The 20239-nt window shown below is 40.9% G+C and overlaps 2 protein-coding genes across 3 annotated transcripts; both read right to left on the minus strand.

Annotated features, from left to right (window-relative positions):
* Positions 1-48: 48 nt before the first annotated feature.
* On the minus strand, positions 49-8761 carry gorasp1a (golgi reassembly stacking protein 1a). Of its 2 annotated transcripts, XM_080725237.1 has the most exons (10): positions 8745-8761; positions 8452-8556; positions 7946-8026; positions 7427-7630; positions 6510-6596; positions 5911-6041; positions 5435-5567; positions 4957-5065; positions 3722-3865; positions 49-3436 (listed from the first exon to the last, which is right to left on the minus strand). In XM_080725237.1, exons 1-10 carry the CDS (start codon positions 8751-8753, stop codon positions 2724-2726), a joined length of 1716 nt encoding a protein of 571 aa, XP_080581363.1. In that variant the 5' UTR covers positions 8754-8761; the 3' UTR covers positions 49-2723. The 2 variants fall into 2 exon arrangements, with proteins under 2 accessions (XP_080581363.1, XP_080581364.1); XM_080725238.1 differs by lacking the exon at positions 8452-8556 and having other exon boundaries at positions 8611-8759.
* Positions 8762-11041: 2280 nt separating this feature from the next.
* On the minus strand, positions 11042-19992 carry LOC308285723 (cysteine/serine-rich nuclear protein 1-like). The gene is made up of 5 exons (XM_080726570.1): positions 19860-19992; positions 16487-16689; positions 14539-14801; positions 12912-13214; positions 11042-12763 (listed from the first exon to the last, which is right to left on the minus strand). Exons 2-5 carry the CDS (start codon positions 16665-16667, stop codon positions 11750-11752), a joined length of 1761 nt encoding a protein of 586 aa, XP_080582696.1. The 5' UTR covers positions 16668-16689; positions 19860-19992; the 3' UTR covers positions 11042-11749.
* Between the last annotated feature and the right edge of the window lie 247 nt (positions 19993-20239).

The following is a 20239-nucleotide window of genomic DNA, read 5'->3' on the forward strand; positions in this document are numbered from 1 at the left end:
TTTATATATATATATATATATATATGAGATACATTTTCAACATTCACGATTATGGCGATTATGAAAAATAATTGCTATTATGTAAAATAATTGCGATTAGACGATTATGTAATAATTGTGACAGCCCTACCGGAAATTACATTCATCAACATGCATACATCAACAGTTAGGAGAACACTTTGGTCTATGGGTATTATTTTCACAAACTCTCAAAGCAATCAACCTCATCTGTCCTGTCATCTTCACTTACTTGAGCCTATACCTTGGCGTAGATTTTTAATTATGGCGTAGAGATTTAATTATTGCATAGCTTAAAACTTTGACAGAAGCAATTGTCCCGAGTGTCTGAGCGTTCTCATTTTATCCGTGCTGTTAATCAGTCAACAGAATGTTATTTTTTTTTTTGTAAATATATGTACAACTTTATTTTGACTTATGTGTTAATTTTTGTTGGGCTTTCTTCTCATTTTTATTTTGTTGTACAGTTTAAAAAAGAAAAAAAATCTAAACTAACATTTATTTTTCCTATTCCCTCTCTCCCTCCCTCCTGGGATGTTTAAAATGGCATTCATTATTCTCACCACCACGAATTAGCAGTTTTACTATTAAGAATGTTAAGTAGTCTGAATCATCTTAGCAATCAGGAAAGTATATATATTTAAAAACCGTGAACGCCTGGTTTATACTTGTCTGCTGGTGTCTCATTCTGATGAACATAGCAGATCTAAAAGCTCACAACGCGCCGCAGCAAGTCACATTGTGAGCTTGTAGATTATGTAGAGGTATTTTTTGGGGGGATAATTAAAAAAATAAAGTGTAAATCAGGCATAACACATGCTTAACTTGCTCTGTACCGGTGGTTCATCAGCAGTGGTGACTGCTGACATTATGAGGGCTGTACCTTCTGTATGATATTCCATTTAGATCAAATAGAAATTCATTAAATAGAACTTGAAGGGGGAATCTTGAAACCATAAATGGATTTTCATCCACTGAGGAGGTGATTGTACCTCCAAGTGAAGTAGTGATGCCTATTTCTTGTGCTTGGTATGCCACCAAGTGTAACGGCGAACCTGTTCGTTGTACATTTTATGGAGTAATAATCTTCCCACAGAGAATGTGCTTATGTTGTAGTGGCACGCGTCAAGTGAGCCCTAATTGGCCAAAAATGGGTTGTTATACCATAATTTAGAACCGTTCACATTACCTGCAATATGTACTGTATACCCTTGTTGTAATAACTTGTGAATGATGTATATTTTAGGCATTCAACAAAGAAATAAATTTGAATGGTTTAACAATGAGATTTATTGTAATTATAAATGGGTGTTTTTTCTGAAAAGTAACATGTATATAGTTGAGTCTGACATAAGGTAAACAAGGGACAAATCTTTTTTTTTTTAAAGTTTTTCTTTTTTGTTCCAGTGAAATGTGATTCATTTAACATCAAAAGAGAAAGTTCATCCATTCCACATTCATCAACAGAATTCTTTGTCTGCACTCATTCCTAATAAAAACGCTATTCATTGATAAAATATTTGCAAAAATACTACTTTTTTTTGCCCACCTGGAAATGTGATAAACAAAATGTTCCCCAAAAAAGAAAAACCCATACTTTCATATTCTAAAGACAGCAGTGCAATTGATCCCAGAAACTACCAACATAATTAATGTTCACATCGATTCAATATTTATGCCTGTCGCCAAAATGTCTACACACTAACATTACTATAATGTTAAACTATTGCATAGATAAAATCGGTGAAAGACTAGTCTATATCAACAGTAATAATGGCCTCTTCTGGTTTATCTGCTGAATAAATCAATGAAATTGGACTCTTCAAAGCATAATGAGCCTGATACAAAAACATGATTACCGTATGTACTAACTGACCAATTCATTTACCCAAAACTATAAATGGTTCCTGTTTCGATTGTAAACACGTCAAAAGCATGCTTGGGACAAAATCTAAAAGAATGCGGTATCAAGTCCTATAAAGCTACATAAGATAAATAAAAACCTCAACTTGGTATGTCCAAATTAGGATAATGTATATCATTGAACAATAAAACATAACATCAGTGGATTTAAAATTGCACCATAATGTTTAATTTATAGCCGATCTACAAGTTCACAACGCATAATGATGTGAGCTTGTATAAATCAGGCTTTAGATGTATGTAGTGAATGACTTAAAGCAACAATGTCACTTGCCAAGTTCTAAACTTTGCAAACGTGTGATATGGAAATTAAGGTGCAACTGTGCTTTGAAGTAGTGAAGGAAGTTACTGTATATTATTAATGTTTCCATTATGCAACAGATGTGTCTTTGGAAATATTCAAGTAATTCCACTGATGTATCAGAACTAGAATAATGCCTAGTTATCCATATAAACTAATTTTACACACACAACCCCCTCAAGACATTACCTTTTGGCTTACCGATCACAAGTATCGGTCGTTTCTGTCATTATATAAAAAAGAGATGTGTATGTATTTCTATTTCTCTGAAGGATTTTGCCAGGAGCTATAGAATTATCTAAAAACGTATAAAAACTGACCTTGTACCAAATGGGACATTGCAGCTTTTCCCTTGGTCTATTCCGTGTCTCGCCTATTGTCAAACCCTTAGTGTTTCCCTAAAAAATAACCCTACAAAAGCCCCACATGATTGTCAAAATCACAGTAGATGTTTGTACTTTCTTCACACCCTGACACAAGCTTATTCAATGGCGGGGTCTGCAGTCACCTGGCTGGGTTCCCCTCCCTCCTCCCCCTCTTCCTCCTCCTTCTCGTCCTCATGGAGACACTGATCTGCAGCCATCACTGGTTCAGGATCTGCAGGCTGCTCTGCTGAGCTCACAACAACACTCGGCTCTGCTGGACTAACAACAACACTAGGCTCTGCTGAGGTCACAACATCAGACTGCTCTGCAGGGCTCACAACAACACTCGGCTCTGCTGGGCTCGCAACATCAGACTGCTCTGCTGAGCTCACAACATCAGACTGCTCTGCTGAGCACACAACATCAGGTTCCACAACGGCCTGAATGAGAGCTTCTTCCGCCGAGGAGGACTCTTCGATAGTTTGCGTGGGGAGGAGGTCAACAGAAGACGAGGAAGGGGAGTCTAGAGCCGGGACGGGAGAACTGTCAGGAGGAGGAGGCTCTGGGGTCTCTGAAGATACGGCGTCCAAAGAGGGACACGGGACCTCGCTGGAGTCTGTAGGGAAGCTGGCAGACTCTGCAGGCAGGGCTGTGTCCTCTGTGAGCTGCTGAGACGAATCGGCAGCTGGTACGGGCGAGTCAGAGGATGTGGCGACGGGGGCGAGTGCAGAGGAGTCATCTATGGCCGTCTGGAAGCTGGCCTCCTGTGGCTCAGTCAAAGAATGGCTGTCCACTGATGGCAAGGGAGACTCGCTGTCCTCCAGCGCCTCTGCACAACAGCAAATGGGGAAGATTTGCATCAAGTAGTCATGAGCATTATATCAATACCAATTTTTAATGACACCAACAACATATTGCTTTCATAATATATGTTGCTATGTGATGTCTCTTGAGATGAGATGCTTATACATATATTACATTTGATACGGTTTACTTTTATGTAACCTTTTCCTTTGTTTCTTTCTCTATTCTTATGACTATATTTTGTAACTCTCTTATACCTGTGAACTTGTACAGGTACCTACCTACGTAGTACACAACTGTGGTAACTTACCGATGCCTGAGATGTCACAGTCCTTGTCTTGGTGCACGGCCAGTGAGGTGTTGGTCATGTCGATGGATGACACAGACAGGTCCAGCCTGTCCACCAAGTCAGAAGGGTCAACACTCATCATAGCCACCTCTGACTCAGAGAAGCCTGGAGAATGAAATGCACGGTAAGGGCAATGGTGGCAGGCAGAAGTACTCAAATGTTTTACACAAGTAAAAGTAAGTAAAAGTCATGTATTAAAAAATGTACTTAATTAAAAGTACAGACTGGTAGGCAAACAATTAAACTATTAAGTAAAAAGTACAACAAAAAAAACTAAAATAGCTGCTCTACAAGCTCACCTAATTGGCTATTTTCGAATAGACAAAGTATAAAATAGTGTCCTACTCCTAAGAGTCTCCCAATCCATTTCCCATGGGGCTAGCGCATTGTAAAGGGAACTAGAGGTTCGCGGCCCTTTGGGCCGCTCACATCTAGAGTCCACGCCCGCTTCTTTACTAAAAAACTTTTTTTTTTCCCAAAAAAAAAGTAAAAAAAAAAAAGAAAAGAAATTAAAAAAAAAATGGGGGGGAACTATTGTGGCGGAACTATTGTGGCGGAACTATTGTGGCGCAGCGCACGTTTCCGGTCGGACATATTTCACCGCCGGACGCACTTCCGGTTAAGAACTCCGTGTGCCACGTGATCAGTCCTAGCCAAGTGGTGTATACGGATGTTACTGCGATTGAGGTGAAAGAGAAAAGTGGAAAGTTGTGAGCTAACTATTAGCTATTTTTGTGTGTGTGTGTGTGTGTGTGTGTGTGTGTGTGTGTGTGTGTGTGTGTGTGTGTTCTGGCTACGCCCCCCTCGGTTGAAATTGGATCCGCCGGTCCCATAGCTGGGAATACGAGCCAATGGACGGCGGTCACCATGGCAACGGGGGGCCAATGATAGAGTTATGGGCGGTATTCCTTACGTTCTAGCACCTACCTATGAGTTGAAGTCGATGTAAAGGGGGCGTGAATGGGCTTGGAAGTGGGATGCGGCTCTTAGAGGAATGTATATATAAGATAGTAAAGGGCATCCTTGTCGCTTGGATGATACCGACAATAAACCACTCCATCCTACTTATTTACTTAAGCCGTCAAGTCGTCAAGAGCACAATTCCTTTTTGGTCCTTTGGGGAGGATGGAAAGACAGACATGCACAGGCCAGAATGGGCATGGACACTCTGTTGGCGCTGTTGCTCAGGGACTCACCAGGGTCCATGACCCTCTGGATGGGAGGAGGTAGTGGATCATCCTGGAGGGTGACGTGTTCCAGGTCTAACAAATCGTCACTCTGGCTCGATGCAGCCATCAGAGGTGCCTGGGAACGCATAGATGTTCATCCCAACCCCAGAACAAAATGACATAAAACATGTTAGTTTTAGTATGTCAAAAAAAGTATAAAGAAATAGAGGATCTATAGAAGTTTACGTGTTGCATCGCGACAGCTATTTTTGCTATTTCTTCTGACCATGTGGAATCTTGCCCCTGACTAATCCCTTTTTAGATTAGACATTAGAAGTAAAGAAAAAGAGTCTAAACTGAAATTGAAAACAAAAAGTCAAAATGAAATAAAAACACAAACATAAGCCCCAGAGAGGCATCATTTCTGGCTGTTCAGCAAAACCAAATCTCTTGGCTGCCACTGCCTTTGAAACAAGGGAATGTTTGTTTGCTGATATCACCATACCTCAGTGAATCCGTGGCTGGGTATCTCTGTGGGAGTGCTCTCTGCAGGAAGAGAAGAGGATGTGTCTTGCTTTGACACACCAGCACGAGCTGGGATTCGATGCAAGTAGCCATAGCCAATGCCACAGCCCAAACTAAACAGAAACATTAAAATGTTCAGACTGATTGAAACAAGAAAAACAATATTATTAATTATTATCATCATAATCTGTAAATGTGTATAGTATATAGGCCTACTGTATGTGGCAGTTCTTTGGTGTTACATAAAGAGACATTGGAAATGGTTTGTAGATTTCCGTGTGCGTACAGTGTTGCTCTTTAGTGTGATTTCGCAGTTCATAATTATGTCTGGGTAATGCTGATTAGACTGATGTTTTTTTGCAACAGTGGTGAATAATGAATATTCTCTATTCGACACTTAACTGTCTTGCGTACACAAGACCAATTAGAGTGTAGTGCGTACATACTGTACAGTACCTGCCCTCTCCACCCCAAGCTCCATTCGGTGTGACCACCACTTCTCGACAAGCATCTGTCTCTGTGTTGTACACCAGCAGCTTCAAGGGCTTCCCTTCATGGACCTCGATCAGGGAGAAGAAGTCTTCTGACTGGAAGCATAAAGAATTAACTGCATTCTGTGCCCCCATGTAAGTTTGCACATAATACTTTCCCTAATAAGTGTGTAAGGGTATATTTATATAGATATATGTTTTACACTGCACACTTCTGCTAGTTTTGTCCCTTACCTGTATTTCTTTACCCATACTATTGCCAACTTTATTTGATTTTATTTGTATTTTTATTACATCTAATATTATATTTAATGTCTTATTTATATTTAAATGCAATTGTTGATATCACAGAGTGACGAATAAGCCCTCTTGATTATTGAATCAACAGCAGAAAATTACCAATCTCATCCTTCAAATAATTACTTCAAGGAAATAATATGCTAATACGTCATGATGACCAATTGAAATCCCGCATGGCAGGTCAATAAGCCAGCCATCACATTTCGTTTGTGACCCAGGTTAATTTCCCGTCAATAAAACGAAGGATATTAAATATTATCGTACGTCTTGTAACACCTGATCTGCTCCGACGATGAAGTCAGTGTGTGGTTGAAGCCCTGCCAGGGTTGCAGGTGAATTGGCATCCACATCCTGGGAGGATGAAAGAAATACGTTAAATTATGGGAACATGGGCTGCAGAGCCGAAAAGGATTAACCCTACTATCCCTATATTTTGAGCCAATCTACAAGTTCACAATGCATTGCATTCGTCAAGGTTTAAGTTGTTAAAATTAGATTCTGTGGCACTGTGCACAAAGCAAGCTCTGGACCACAATTTATTTTTGCTGAGCTTTTTCCTTGTCTTCAAACGGAGGACTTTGTAGTAGAATGTAAAGTATAGAATAAATAAAGATAATATACAAAACATAATATTCTAAAATAGATGTGCCCCCCCCCCCTAAAAGCCCAATCAACTTCAAACTTCATGTTAACAATATTAAACACATTGAAAACACAAATTCCTGCTTCTGGTATGTCCTTATAGTCAAGTGCATGAGGTGAGGTGCCATACATTTTCCTATTGAATTGGCTATTTCATTATTGAACTATTGAATTGAATTTAATATATTTTTCTGGGGTGCACAGTCTGCACACACTTTTACTCCACTACAATTAAAACTTTAGTTACTAGTTACTTTGCAGATATACATTATAATATTATAAAACATACATTAACCACTTTAGCCCTATTTTATACCTTTTTGGCTCTGCTATTTTCAAACATTTGTACTTTAAGTACATTCTGATGCCAATACTTTCATACTTTTACTCAAGTACATTTTGAATTCCGGGCTTTTACTTCAGACTTCAGAGTATTTCTATATTGCAGTATTGATACTTTTACTTAAGTGAAATGGGTGAGTACCTTTTCCACCACTGCCAAATACAATTATTTTTTCCTGGATCTTTATTTAACTCACCAGAACGTGCCAGACATTTTCATTGGCTCCTTGGTAGCTGCAGAAGCGGACGCTGGCTCCTAGCAGGCCCTGTCCCCCCCACATGGAGCTGGGCACCACCTCCAGGTCTCGGACAACCATGGTCTTAGTGCTATACACCTCCACCTTCACCCCTTTCTCCATGTTGGCTTTTAAAAGCTCCTTCAGCTGGTCATTCTCCTGGTTCTGGTGCACAGACGGTAAAGTAGGAAATAATAATAATACCAAACATAACTACTTGAGAACTCCTTTGACCAGTTTGTATTTGTCCAATATGTGAGTTTATAACTGGTGCATGTATGTATTTGTCCAATATGTGAGGTTTATAATCAGTGTATAACCTGTAGGCCTATGTATTTGTCCAATATGTGAGTTTAGGCTATAATCGGTGTATATCCTGCATTGACCTATATGTGTCCAATATGTGTGTTTATAATCAGTATATATTGTAAACAATGCTGCATGACTGCAGCAGCTGTCATCTTATTACATAGAACTTACAAGTCTGTGGTTGTCAAGGGACAGGATGAAGTCGAAAAAGGGTTCCAATCCTGCCTTTTCTGCTGGTGAATTTCCCTGCACCTGTAATAATAATAGTAGTAATAATAAATAATAACAATATAATAATACAAATAATAATGTAACGACATGAAAGCGCCCTGGACTCCACCAAATGTTTATGTCTCGTAGTCTAGTAGTGCCCAAACCCTGCAAGCTTCAACTGTACTTGACATTTTTACATATTACATAAGCACAAGCAGGCTATTACACGTGTTTTTTTTTGTTTGTTTTTATCCAGCGTTCATTTTCGTCAGGAAAACCATAGCTTTCAGCAATGCACATAACAAAAATTGCACGATCATGTTGTAATAATTAAAAAGCTGCACACATAAGACCCTTCATTTTATGTCGCGGGGTTCGTTGTTCGTATAACAAATAGGCTATACATGTTCATCTCATTCATTGAAAATACATTTCAAAACAAAAAATGATAGAAATGCACATACATTTCGAACAAAAACTGTTGTTGTTATTATTATCAGTGCCACCTCATCATATTTTGGCAGCGCCAATAGCAGCAGCATTTCAACGTAAAGCCCCGGATCCACGCTCTGTATCAAAACATAATGTACAGTCAAATATAATATTTGTACAGTTCTTCTTACCCCGTGCACGTGGTAGCCATAGGTTCCTCCATCGGACACCTCGGAACTCTGCGATAAGCCCATCTTGTTTTGAACCCTACAATGATATATATATTATAATGCCTACAGAACCTGCGGGATATCTATTGACATACCGTGGCCATCTTGTACAAGTTTCTCTCGTACTTCGGTCTGCAGCAGTCTAGAGTAGTCAAGCATCGCTGCCAGCGAACGGCGGTCGTCGAGCGACCAATCGGTGGTTATTCTGGTTTATCAAGCTACACTCCGTAGTAGCACGGTGTCGCTGCTGGTCACCAAGAAAAACGAACGGCAGATCTATTTGTGATGTTCTAGCTATGTTCAATGTCCAATTTTGTCTTTATTATTGTGAAAGGTTTTTAAAACAACATATTGTTTTAAATGAAGAATAATAACATAGACCAGGGCTCAGGGGTGGGCAACTTTGATTGATTGAAGTAGGCTATTTATTAGAGGTTTCTAGGCTATAACCTTACCAGCCTAAATCTGATGCTTGTAAATACATTTTATTTTGATTTTTTTCCTGTTTTTCTGATTATATACTGCATAGTAGCCTACGTGTTCTATCTTTCATTCAATGGTATTGTTTATAGTTAAAAAGAAGGATCTCAATGGAAATAAGCCTTGTCTTACCTGAATTTCCTTTTAGTTGAACGTGTAGGCCTACCAGGCTACCAGTGAACTGTACTGTCATGAAACTGTACCTTTCCCTATGCAAACCTGAGAGGCTTGGTTTATTTGTTACCAGTTTCACAGCCGGCAGCCACCTGTAATAATCGGGGGATATCTTAAAAAGTCCTGGAATAAATTCCTTACATTTCTTCACCAATGTGTTTGTAAAGGTGTCTAGACTGAAATTCAGTTTCTCTAGGAACATCTTTGACAGCTAGGGTAATTCTGGGTCTCATTCACTCACTATACACTATACTATAAGGGAAAAAATCACTCCCCAAAATATGCTTTAAGTGGGATGTGAGGGGTCTAACTAGGTGTTTTTAATTATTCTGAATCCATTGCAAGCATTTGTTTTGCACAAAAAAAACATTCATTGGGTTAAAAACAGCCCATAAAATTATGGTTTAGTGATGAGTCATCACTTTTCACAGTGGTATGGGGGTCCATTTCTAGCCCACGGAATGTTTTTGGTGCAAAACAAATGCTTGCAATGGATTTGGAATAATTAAAAACACCTAGTTAGACACCTCACATCCCACTTAAAGCATATTTTTTGGGAGTGATTTTTCCCCCTATAGTATAGTGTATAGTGAGTGAATGAGACCCAGAATTACCCTAGCTGTCAAAGATTTTCCTAGGGAAACTGAATTTCAGTCTTTGTGAGATGTGTTACTAGACACCTTTACAAACACATTGGTGAAGATTTTTTTTGGTAAGGAATTTATTCCAGGATTTGACACTATTTCTAAAGATATCCCCCGATTATAAGTGGTTTTTCAGTGTGGTTTTAAAGGAAGTTAGGGATTTACACTCCTTTAAGGTCTTAGGACGTTCCACATTTTAGTGGTAGGCCTATAGCCAAATTTGAACCCTTGTTTGAGCCGAATCTGGGTTGGACATGGTCTGTGGCGCAGCCTCTGGTGTTGTAATTGTGGACATCCTTGATGTTTTGGAAATATTTTGTCAGGTAAATGGGTATCTTAGTGGTGTAGTGTATCTTGTACACCAGGCCCATTGCAAGATGATGTAGGCTACTCTGTCATCTACTTTGAACCACCCCATGTTAGACTAGTGACTAGGGGTGAGGTGAGTCCGGGGAGGAAGGTTAAGCAGGACCCTAATTAGTTTGTTTTGGGCTGTTTGGAGCCTTGTTTTCAGGGCCTTTGGGGTGTCACAATCACAATACCATATGTGGACTCCATAGGCATAATGATTTCACCCGCTATGGAGTCTTCTGAGTATTGTTATTGACCGAGCGATCGTCTCTAAGAAACAAGTTTGTTGGCTGATTTTTTTGATTACCTTTGTTGTAGTCTTTTCGCTGGATAGATTAGCCTCAAGGATGAAACCCAAGTAGGTCATTTTGTTTTTTCGTGTTATTATATTACATTGTCACCCACTATCGACCTTGCTGAGGTTATGATTTGATCCAAAGAGGATGGATTCGGTTTTGCCAATAATATATCACTATTCCAATATCAACCTGCAGGCGCATTAAATGAAGGTGGGAGCCGCATGTGGCCCCTGGGCACAAAGTATGATAAACAAAGTCTATTTTGGGGGGGGGGGGGGGGGGGACAAATTATATTTTATGCTGACAATAAATAGCCTACATTTTGCTAAATAATAGGCCTAGACAACTGAGGCCAGACAACTGAGGCCAAGCCACCATTTGGATGATGACCTGTTTGTCCGCTGGTGGATGATGTTTGTGAGATTTAAAAACAGACACTGAAAATGTAATTAAACCTTATTTTTATTCAGATGTAAAAATAAAATGTGAAATACTTCCAGCCCCCACAGTACATGAACAAGTGGAACAGTCCCTCACAAAATAACTTCATACAGTAATGTTTGTTACATTTCTTTGTGATCATAAATTGTTTGTATTCAAAACATAGCATACTGCAAGCTAAGCTCTGTTGTTAGTGTTAAGTATGAAATGCATTTGAAATGGTGTTTCTGAACTCAATTTGACCTATACTGCATTATCAATCCAATACCCGATGTTTAAACCTGAAACCTTTACAGGCTCAGCTATTGTAGCTCCTACAGTACTGTATGTCATGATGCATTGTGCCTTGATATACATCGTATAAATGTCGTTAAGCTTTCCACATCTTGACTTCTCATTAAACAATTATTAAATCAGTAAATAAATAAATAAAAATGATTTTGTTGCTCTGGTTACCCAGCATATTATATTAAAATTATAATGTTAATCGTAGAGACGTTAAATAAAACTTTAGAAAATAAACATCACAGCCAAAGTGTTTTTCGCCCATTTTGAAATCCGATTTCATCGGCAATATATAAAATATCTTGCAGGCAAAAATATTTAATTAAACATACTATGCACATTGAAATATCCTAGAAATATATACAAGCACAGTGCTCCTCTATATTAATCATCATCTCATAATAGTCAAGCCTGTCAGAATATTGGTCATTGAATCACCTCCAAGAACTGGTCGTCTCTAAATGGATAAGCTTGTTCTGGGCTCGGTTCAGACAAGCCAATCAGTGACTCCAAAAGGCAGGTGCTTGGCTCATCGTACTTTGGGGAAGATGAAGGGCTCAACAGCTGGAGATGGCGAAGGTTATCTGGATGACGATGTCCTTTAAAGGAGTTGTGCAGTGGACCAGAGGTGTAGTCAGTGTTAAAGAACTCCAAGTCAGATTCCGAGGAGAGGCTGAGGTCCATGTAACTGCCTGATGAGTAGTCTATAGAGGGGGAGGGAGTGTTGGGGAAATCATCAAGCGAGCTGTCACTGAGGAAATCGCTGGCTTGATTAGCATTTTCATCAAGACAGTCTGCCATCGAGGACCTACTGATATTGTCCATAAATGTGCTGGATGTGTTCAATACACACAGTGGTCCCAACATGTCAGCAGCAGGGCTACAAGGGCCAGAGTTCAGTGGTTGTCTGATGTGTCTCGGCTGCCTGTTTTCCCAGTCACAGAGGCTGAGGGCATGGGCCAGCCCTCCATCATCCATGTCAACGAGACTCTGACTTCCCCCCGCATCATCAGAGTCTTCGCTTTGGGCAGAGGAGCACGAGGAGTCAGTCATGTCACTGCTACAGCTGTTCTCCTCTACCACAGACCGCTCAGGACTGAAATGGTAGGAAGGGGCGTCTGGACTGAAATGGTAGGAAGGGGTGGGGGGCATGGTGAGAGGAAGCCCATCGTCCTCAGTGGAAAACCCGAATGGACATCTTTTTTCCAGGGCATCCACTGCTGGGGGTCCCTGGTCCACATCCAATTGGAGATCTTCTGGAGCCGCGCTCTGGTGGTCAAGCTGGTCAGGCGCATCGTCTTGTAGTTGCCTCTCTAGTTCTAGCCTCATGATGGTGTGGATGTAGTGGGTCTGCACGCGACTGGTATTGAACTCGACGCGTCCCTGAATGTTTGCGCAGCCATCTTTAGTGCAGCCGCATGGGAAGTTGGAGTGGTCCATCTGCGAGACATAAACAGCAGAAGGGTACATTTTCATTGATTTTTTACAGAAGTGAAACAATTTGCCTTGACCTTGTCTATCAAGAATACCGCAATAGTAAAAACTGCTTAAATATCATGTGATTAATGCTTGCAAGACTCCTTCCTACCTGGCACTTGATTCCTGCCAGACTGCATTCACAAGTCTCTGGCTCACAGAAACCCTGGCAATTGCACCCACAGTCCTCCCTGGAGAGACGTAGGGCATGCAGCTGTCTCTTCTCCTCTTTGTCAATGTGCTTCACTCCTGCTGCTCGCAAGAGTGCCTGTCTGTGCTTGTAGGAGTAGGGCTGCAGGAAGCTCCAATCCTCCAGCTCAGCATCAGTGATGTGGATGTCAGTGTCTCCATCTGGGACCTGGTCTGCAGTCAGTCGCTCAGCTTCTCTCTGGTCAATGGCACCACTGGCTATCAACTGGAAACAGGGGGGAAATCAGATCCTAAGGTTTTGCCCAAGAAATTAAGGACTTTCTTCCTAATTGCGATACTGACTTTAAAAAAATGCTTAAGACCATAACATTCCAAAACGGTACATCTTGAAAGGATAATATGTAACTAAACTGTGCTTAACAGATGAATCTGTGGCAGGACTTATGCTTAGTTGCATGGCGGTGTTGCACATCGAAAATAGGCAATAGGCAATACAATGGAGTGCATTGTGAGTTAAGATCCACTATTTTCCGAGCACAGCACAATGCACAAGCAAGTAGGCAACTCTCAAGAGACTACAGCATCCCCTGAAAGGTGCATGAGGCAATTAGGCAAATAATAATAAAGTTATTCTTTGTTCAGTACAGGAACCTCCTTGTCTCTCAAGCTTTTTTGTAAACTGAAAATACATTTTCAGGTCAGGATACAAATTTTAACTGGAACACTATTACATTGAGGCTGATAAATGGGTTCCTGATAGGATGACATTTGTTAGCCACCTGAAAATGTATTTTCTATGATTACTATACGTTTTTTTTCTTCTTCTTTTTTTCTGCATTTAATGACAGTACACAGTAGAGCTAGACAGGAAATAGGGAGAGAGAGACGGGGAGTGACACACTGCAAAGGTTGTCAGGGACAGTGGGCGTGACCGCGTATTTCCCAGTGAACCTGTGCGCAAAGGTGGGGGCCGATGGACAAGGAGGGTTGCGAGCTTATGAGAAACAACTAAAATAAGACCTTAAAACCTGGCGAAAACAGTTGCGTGCATTAGCGGAAGATGACGATAAAGGAAATCATTAAATGGAAAACATTAAATTAACTTCTGAAAAGGCTTCTAAGCCTACACTATAGCCTACTAAAACTAGTGAACCGCGATCTTGCCACACGTGAATAATTGTGGTTGTAAACAATAACACAGACAATATAGGCCTAAATCCTTAGTCTAGTTGTGGGAAGAAAAGGATATCATCATTTCCCCAAATAACTTTTAAATATCTTGCAATTGGCGACGAGTCTCTTACTAAATCGGCAAGAGTGCCTCTCATTCTCAATACATAAAAAAGGCTAAGCTATATAACCTCTCCATCATCAGCAATAGTCAGTCAGTGGTGCGTGTCCCCCACACTCCCAAGCCCCCACCGTTGCACTTAGGTTCACCGGGAAATACTCGCACAGCATGTTTAATCCTCATGTGTTGAGAATTAGCATGTATGCTAAAACACTTAAGCAGATTTTCCAGTGTAATTGTGATGTTCCATTTCAAATAAACGTAAACATCAGATAGAATAGGATTCACAAGCACTCACTTTGTGTCTCAAAGCCTCAAGCTTCTCCTGTCTCCGTCTCTCTCGTAGTCTCTCTCTGCGCCAACTCTGTTGTTCCAGGGCATGCTCTGCCAGTGTGTACCTGCGGAGAGTGCTGTGCCTGTGCAACATGCCCAGACTGGCACCCCCACGGCTGGGCACACTAGTGAAACCCTGGCATCGAGGGAAGTAGAACACCGTCACCAGATCAAAGCACACGTTGCTCGGCCTCCTTTCCAGCCTTGGCCTCTTCAAAATGGACTTGACTGGTGACAAGAGACAATTAGACTTCCATTAGAATTAGTATTCTGTCAGTTAAAGAAAACTTTTTTTTTGCCATACTGACAGTAGAGAGATGATTTAGACAACATTTAACAGGACACTAATGAACAAATGTGGCTCCCTTGAGTTTCTAGAGCACTGATTATACTTCTACAAGCCCACAACATGCTACATCTGCTAACAGGGATAGTCTAGTCCACAAGTTCCAAAGTGGTTCAAAGTGGGGGCCGCAGCCCCCCTGAAGGCTTGCCAGGTGGATCATACTGTAAAGGTTGGCCATTCATTCTGTAGATCTCTGAGTAGCCTCTAGATGGCACACTACAGGCATCTGGATGTGGTTCAACATTAACCATGAGTGAGGAAAGGAAATGCCAAGATGTGGGTTAATGGCAACATGGAGCCACTATACAGATCAAGGAAAGAGAGATAGAGAGAATAATGGCCAGAAGACAAAGCTATGTTTTATAGCAATTTACCCTCATGTTGGGAGTTCATCTGCAAATGTGTTTTTTAAATGTATATCCACTGGGTAGCCATTGCTTTTTTTGGTTTTTAACAGTTAGATTTCTGCAAATCATCCAACCTTCCCACAAGCTTGAGGATGACCTCTTGTTCCAGAGGTCAGTAAACAACTGAGGCCAGCTGACTAAGCTAGTTTGCAGTTGCTCTTCTGTCTAAAAAATGACGCTCCGCCCCGGGCCACTGTTTGTACTGCCACTCGGATGTGAGACTTAGTAGAACACTATGAAGCAGGGGAGTGTGGATTAGATCATTTTGTTACTGTTATACAGCCTAACACATAGGCCTAGATAAACCCACTTTACATTAAGCCTACATACTATACTAATACATACATTATACATTGTAACATCCTGAGTGTTACTTTAACTCTGACAATGAACTAAGTATACCACATTAGTATGACAGAATTACAAATGGATAAAGAACTGTTGGTTTTACTGTGTACATAGTACATACATGACATGACATAGTGCATACTATTACAGAGTTCAGTTCTAGTATGGCTGTAGATATACTGACAACTTAAAATGTATTTATTCTGTGATACATGTACACACACTTTGATCTAAATGATTTTTTTTTTCAGCTTGTGAATATTTTGAGGAATGCTGCTGGTTAGAAACTGCTCAAGTTGAATAAAATGATGTGTTACTACTAGGCCCAAGATTCTGCACCGGAATACTCTCTGAAACATTTGTTCCTTGCCCCTAAAACACAGCATTTTGTGATATAGACATTGTATTGCAATATTTAAATTCCACCACATTTGCAATATATTTTGCAACCATAAGAGCTAGTACTAGAGCAGTGTGTCATGACGTCTGCACTGCAGTTCTGTTCATTTGTTTATTTCAGTGAATGGAGCCATTTGATACCACGTGTCTGAAATTATTCCACGACATCCTACTGCTCAGGCAAATGATGATCTTTTACATAACTGGATAGACAAAACAGTGGCATGTCATTGTAGTGCAGTGTATTATCTGTAATTGCTCTAAGGTCTCATATCAGTAACTCATAACAGCTCTGCTGCAGGGTGATATGAGACACTCCTATAACACGCTTATTGTGAATGAACCAGATAAGGAAATGCTTTGCATTATTTGAAATAAGTGTTGGAGGGGATAGCGGCGTTGTGGAAACTTACTGGGTTGACTGGCAGGTGAAGCAGGAAGACTTGTCGTAAAGTCCTGGCTGTCTGAGGAGCTACTCTCCCCATCAGACTCCCATTCTGTGGAGGCAGGAGAAGGCAGCGACGATGAAGGCGAGGAGTGGAATGGCTCTTCATCATCGACCTCAGCAAACTTTCTTTTTAGAATGCCTCTCATGACTTGACAGTGGCGCTTCACTCTGCATGTACACAAAGCAGAAACACTGTAATAATAACCGAAGTCGCAGTAGGCCTACATGTAATGCAGTAATAGCAGCACCAGTGCATGCACCATGCATTTTGGCAGTTCCTATTTTCTTTGCTTATATCTCCTTCCCTGTGAATTTGCGTAAAACATTATGCATGTGTCAAATATTAATGTATTAACACTGCAACAATTATGTAATAATAACAATAAAGTAACAATTATGTTGCCTCCTGCATCAATAGCCCAATACCCAACAGACAAGTAATTGGACACTTCTCCTTTTGTAAGTGACACTCAAACAGGTCTTTTAAGAGCTGATAGATGTCACTCTGCTGGTTAAGCCAGTTCCAGGAGACAGCTTGTTTATGATAATTAAATCTGGAAAGTGATTGCCTTTTTTCTTGATACACCAGAGTGCAGTGTATACTGAAACCCCCTTTGCTGAAAACTAAAGACAGCAAGAAAAAAAAATCAATGGCCCTTTTACTCCCCCCCAGTGTAATTAACATTCCAATGATTCCTTGAGATTTTTTTGCGATGAATATGTGGAAACAGACAGTCTGGGAAGAATGTTTGAGAGACTGGGGCAAATGAGCTTGCTATTTTAGGTTGTGGATTGGGACAGTAAATCACATCTTTACACACATAAAACCCGAAAGTATTTAACAACCACAAACCTTAATGTGGATATGTACAGTATGCAAAACATCTGTTCAGTAAAATGGCCTACTAAAGAGTTATATGGTAAAAGAAAAATCTATGGAAAATAACTTTTGCCAGCTGCAACACAAGGGCTTGGTTTATCAGATCTTTCTCCTTGAATGTCTGGGTTAAACCTGTCTTTCTGACCGCAGATATTTTGTATAATCAAGAAAACATCCTTTGACCACGGCCAGTGCAGATCAAAGGGGCTGACAACGGTGACAGGCCCCTATAACACTGAGGCTGAACTGCCTTGGCCTGAAGTCCTAAAGACTAGGACAGAAAGAATGTTCCATTTAACAGCAGTCCCTGAAACGGAGCAACACGTGTTTTGCAAGGGGAGGGTGAGTGGCTGCTCAATCCTATAATGCATGCATGCACACCGCACACCACACACACACACACACACACACACACACACGCACGCACACACACACACACACACACACACACACACACACACACACACACACACACACACACACACACACCACGTCCACCTCCACCAAAACAACAACAACAAAACGGTGAGTGGTAAAGGAGGCCATTTGGTTGTGTCTACACTACAGTATAAACTACACCTGGTCCTGTCTCCTCCCAACTGTGATAGGCTGCAATGCCAAGAACAAGCTGTCCTCAAGAAAACTCTGCTACTGCCCCATGGTAACCCAGACTTGGCACGCACAGATATTGAGGGATGACAAGAAGACAAAGGGCCTCTAGTTGTCAGTAGTAAGCAACTATTTTAACCAATGAGGCCACTGTGTGTGTACACACACACACACACACAGGGAGCAGCTTCCTCTTTGGCGTATAAGGAGAAACCCACAAATGACACTGCCTCGTCTGTCGTCAACAAACATCAATAACTTCGTCCACCATGTAGTGCAGCAGAGTGGGGAAAATGTTGCCTCATCTCTAATGTGAGCTTAGGCAACATCCATTATAGGCCAGTGGTTCTCAACCTTTTCAGGCAGCGACCGCCAAAATAATCATATTTTAACTGGAGACCCCCTCACCCTGACAAGCACTAAGAGTTGAGGCATTACATTTTGTTTAACATGGTTCTATTGTGAAAATAGCCGATCTACATGCTTGCGAGGCGTTGTGAGCATGTAGATCTGCTATTTTCACAATTTCTGCCTCTAATATTTGACAATTTGGCCAATGTTTAATTTGTAATTTTAGAGGTGTTAAAAAGTCCTTAAATTGTCACTTTAGAAAAGTGCAGATACCCTTTATACACTTAAACTTTATGTTGGTTTGTTTACAGTTGAGTAAGAAAACAATGTTGCACATGAAGTTAATCATCTGGGGACCCCCCTAAATAATCTGGGGGTCCCGACCCACAGGTTGAGAACCACTGAGGCTAATCATGAGAAATCTTGCAACACACCATGATTGTAGGTAGCTGAAGAGAAATATCAAATATCAACCTATAATTCAACAACCTGCCAACAGATAATTGCCTTTCTCACATCCTCCAAAAGTATGCAACACACCATGATTGTACAGAGAAATAGAAACATAGCATACTATAGGCCTAATTCAACCAACCTGATGCCCCAGTTTGACCTCCCACCAAGAGATTATTGCCTTTCTCACATCATTCCCCACAGAGTCGGATGACTGTATGTATCTGTCTACTGAGGGACAGAATAAATTATTCAAACTTCCAAAGCAGTGCACAAGCTGGTGCGGAACGGGGGGGTAGTCTAAATGAAACTGAAACCCCGTATATTTCACATTATTATTATGTAATAAAGTGTGTGTGTTATTTCACATGATTATGTAATAAAGTGTATGTTTGTGTGGTATTTATGCAGTTTCACAAACAGTTCCAAGGCTATTTCAGGGATAAACGCGTATACAGTTGTATAAAACAAGTAGCCTCCAAAGTCCAAGGGTCGTTTTTGCTACTTATTTAGAATTTAAAAGTCATGAATCTGACTGCCACCTTAACTTCCGCTGCTGCTGACCTCTTCAACCCATTCACTTCAGGGTAATTAGTGTCACCTAATAACCCTGACAATGACAACATTGTTCTCACTCAAACCCAGCTGTGGGGGTTGGGGGCTTTCGTTTCAGTAATCCAGAGAGCAAAACATATAGGCAACTGGACCCAAAAATATCTACTAGAGTCCGTTTGGCAAAGTCGGATGGCTTGACTCCAGTAAATATCTGATCTGCAAGCTCACACAAGTAACACACAACACGTCACATCGCAACATAGTGTGAGCTTGTAGATCGCCTCTTTTCGGGCCAGCGACGCCGTCCTACGACACAGTATAAAAGCAGGCTTTACTATCAAAACTCAGAGCAAACAAGTCCGAATCAATGTAGCTACTCTCTGACTGTAAGTTTCATTAATGTAAGTATGGCTGTAGAGATTTTCTGTATTTACAAAACATAGCCCACTATTAAACTGCTATATAAGTGTGCTATTATAAATGTACTCACCACGAAGAAATTATAGCAGCATAATAATAATATAAAGCTGAAAAGTAAATATTCTCTCTTCTCTCCGCGAAACACGTCTGCTTGTCTTCTCTCCGCCTGTAAGGTTCTGATCTGCCCGACCGTTCGAGTCACGGGCAGCTCCACTGTCCCCACACACACACACACACACACACACACACACACACACACACACACACACACACACACACACACACACACACACACACACACACACACGACACGCACGCAGTGTGGGCATATCATATGAGAGCGCAGTTCGTCACAGGAATAGGCCACACCCCCCTGCGCGGCTGACGCAGACGGCAGGAGGAGAGAAGAGAAAAGGCGACGATCAGTCTCTGCGTTCTGTTGTGTTCTTC

This window comes from Nannobrachium achirus (genome assembly GCF_963921795.1).
Source record: "Nannobrachium achirus genome assembly, chromosome: 5".
Lineage (NCBI taxonomy): Eukaryota > Metazoa > Chordata > Actinopteri > Myctophiformes > Myctophidae > Nannobrachium > Nannobrachium achirus.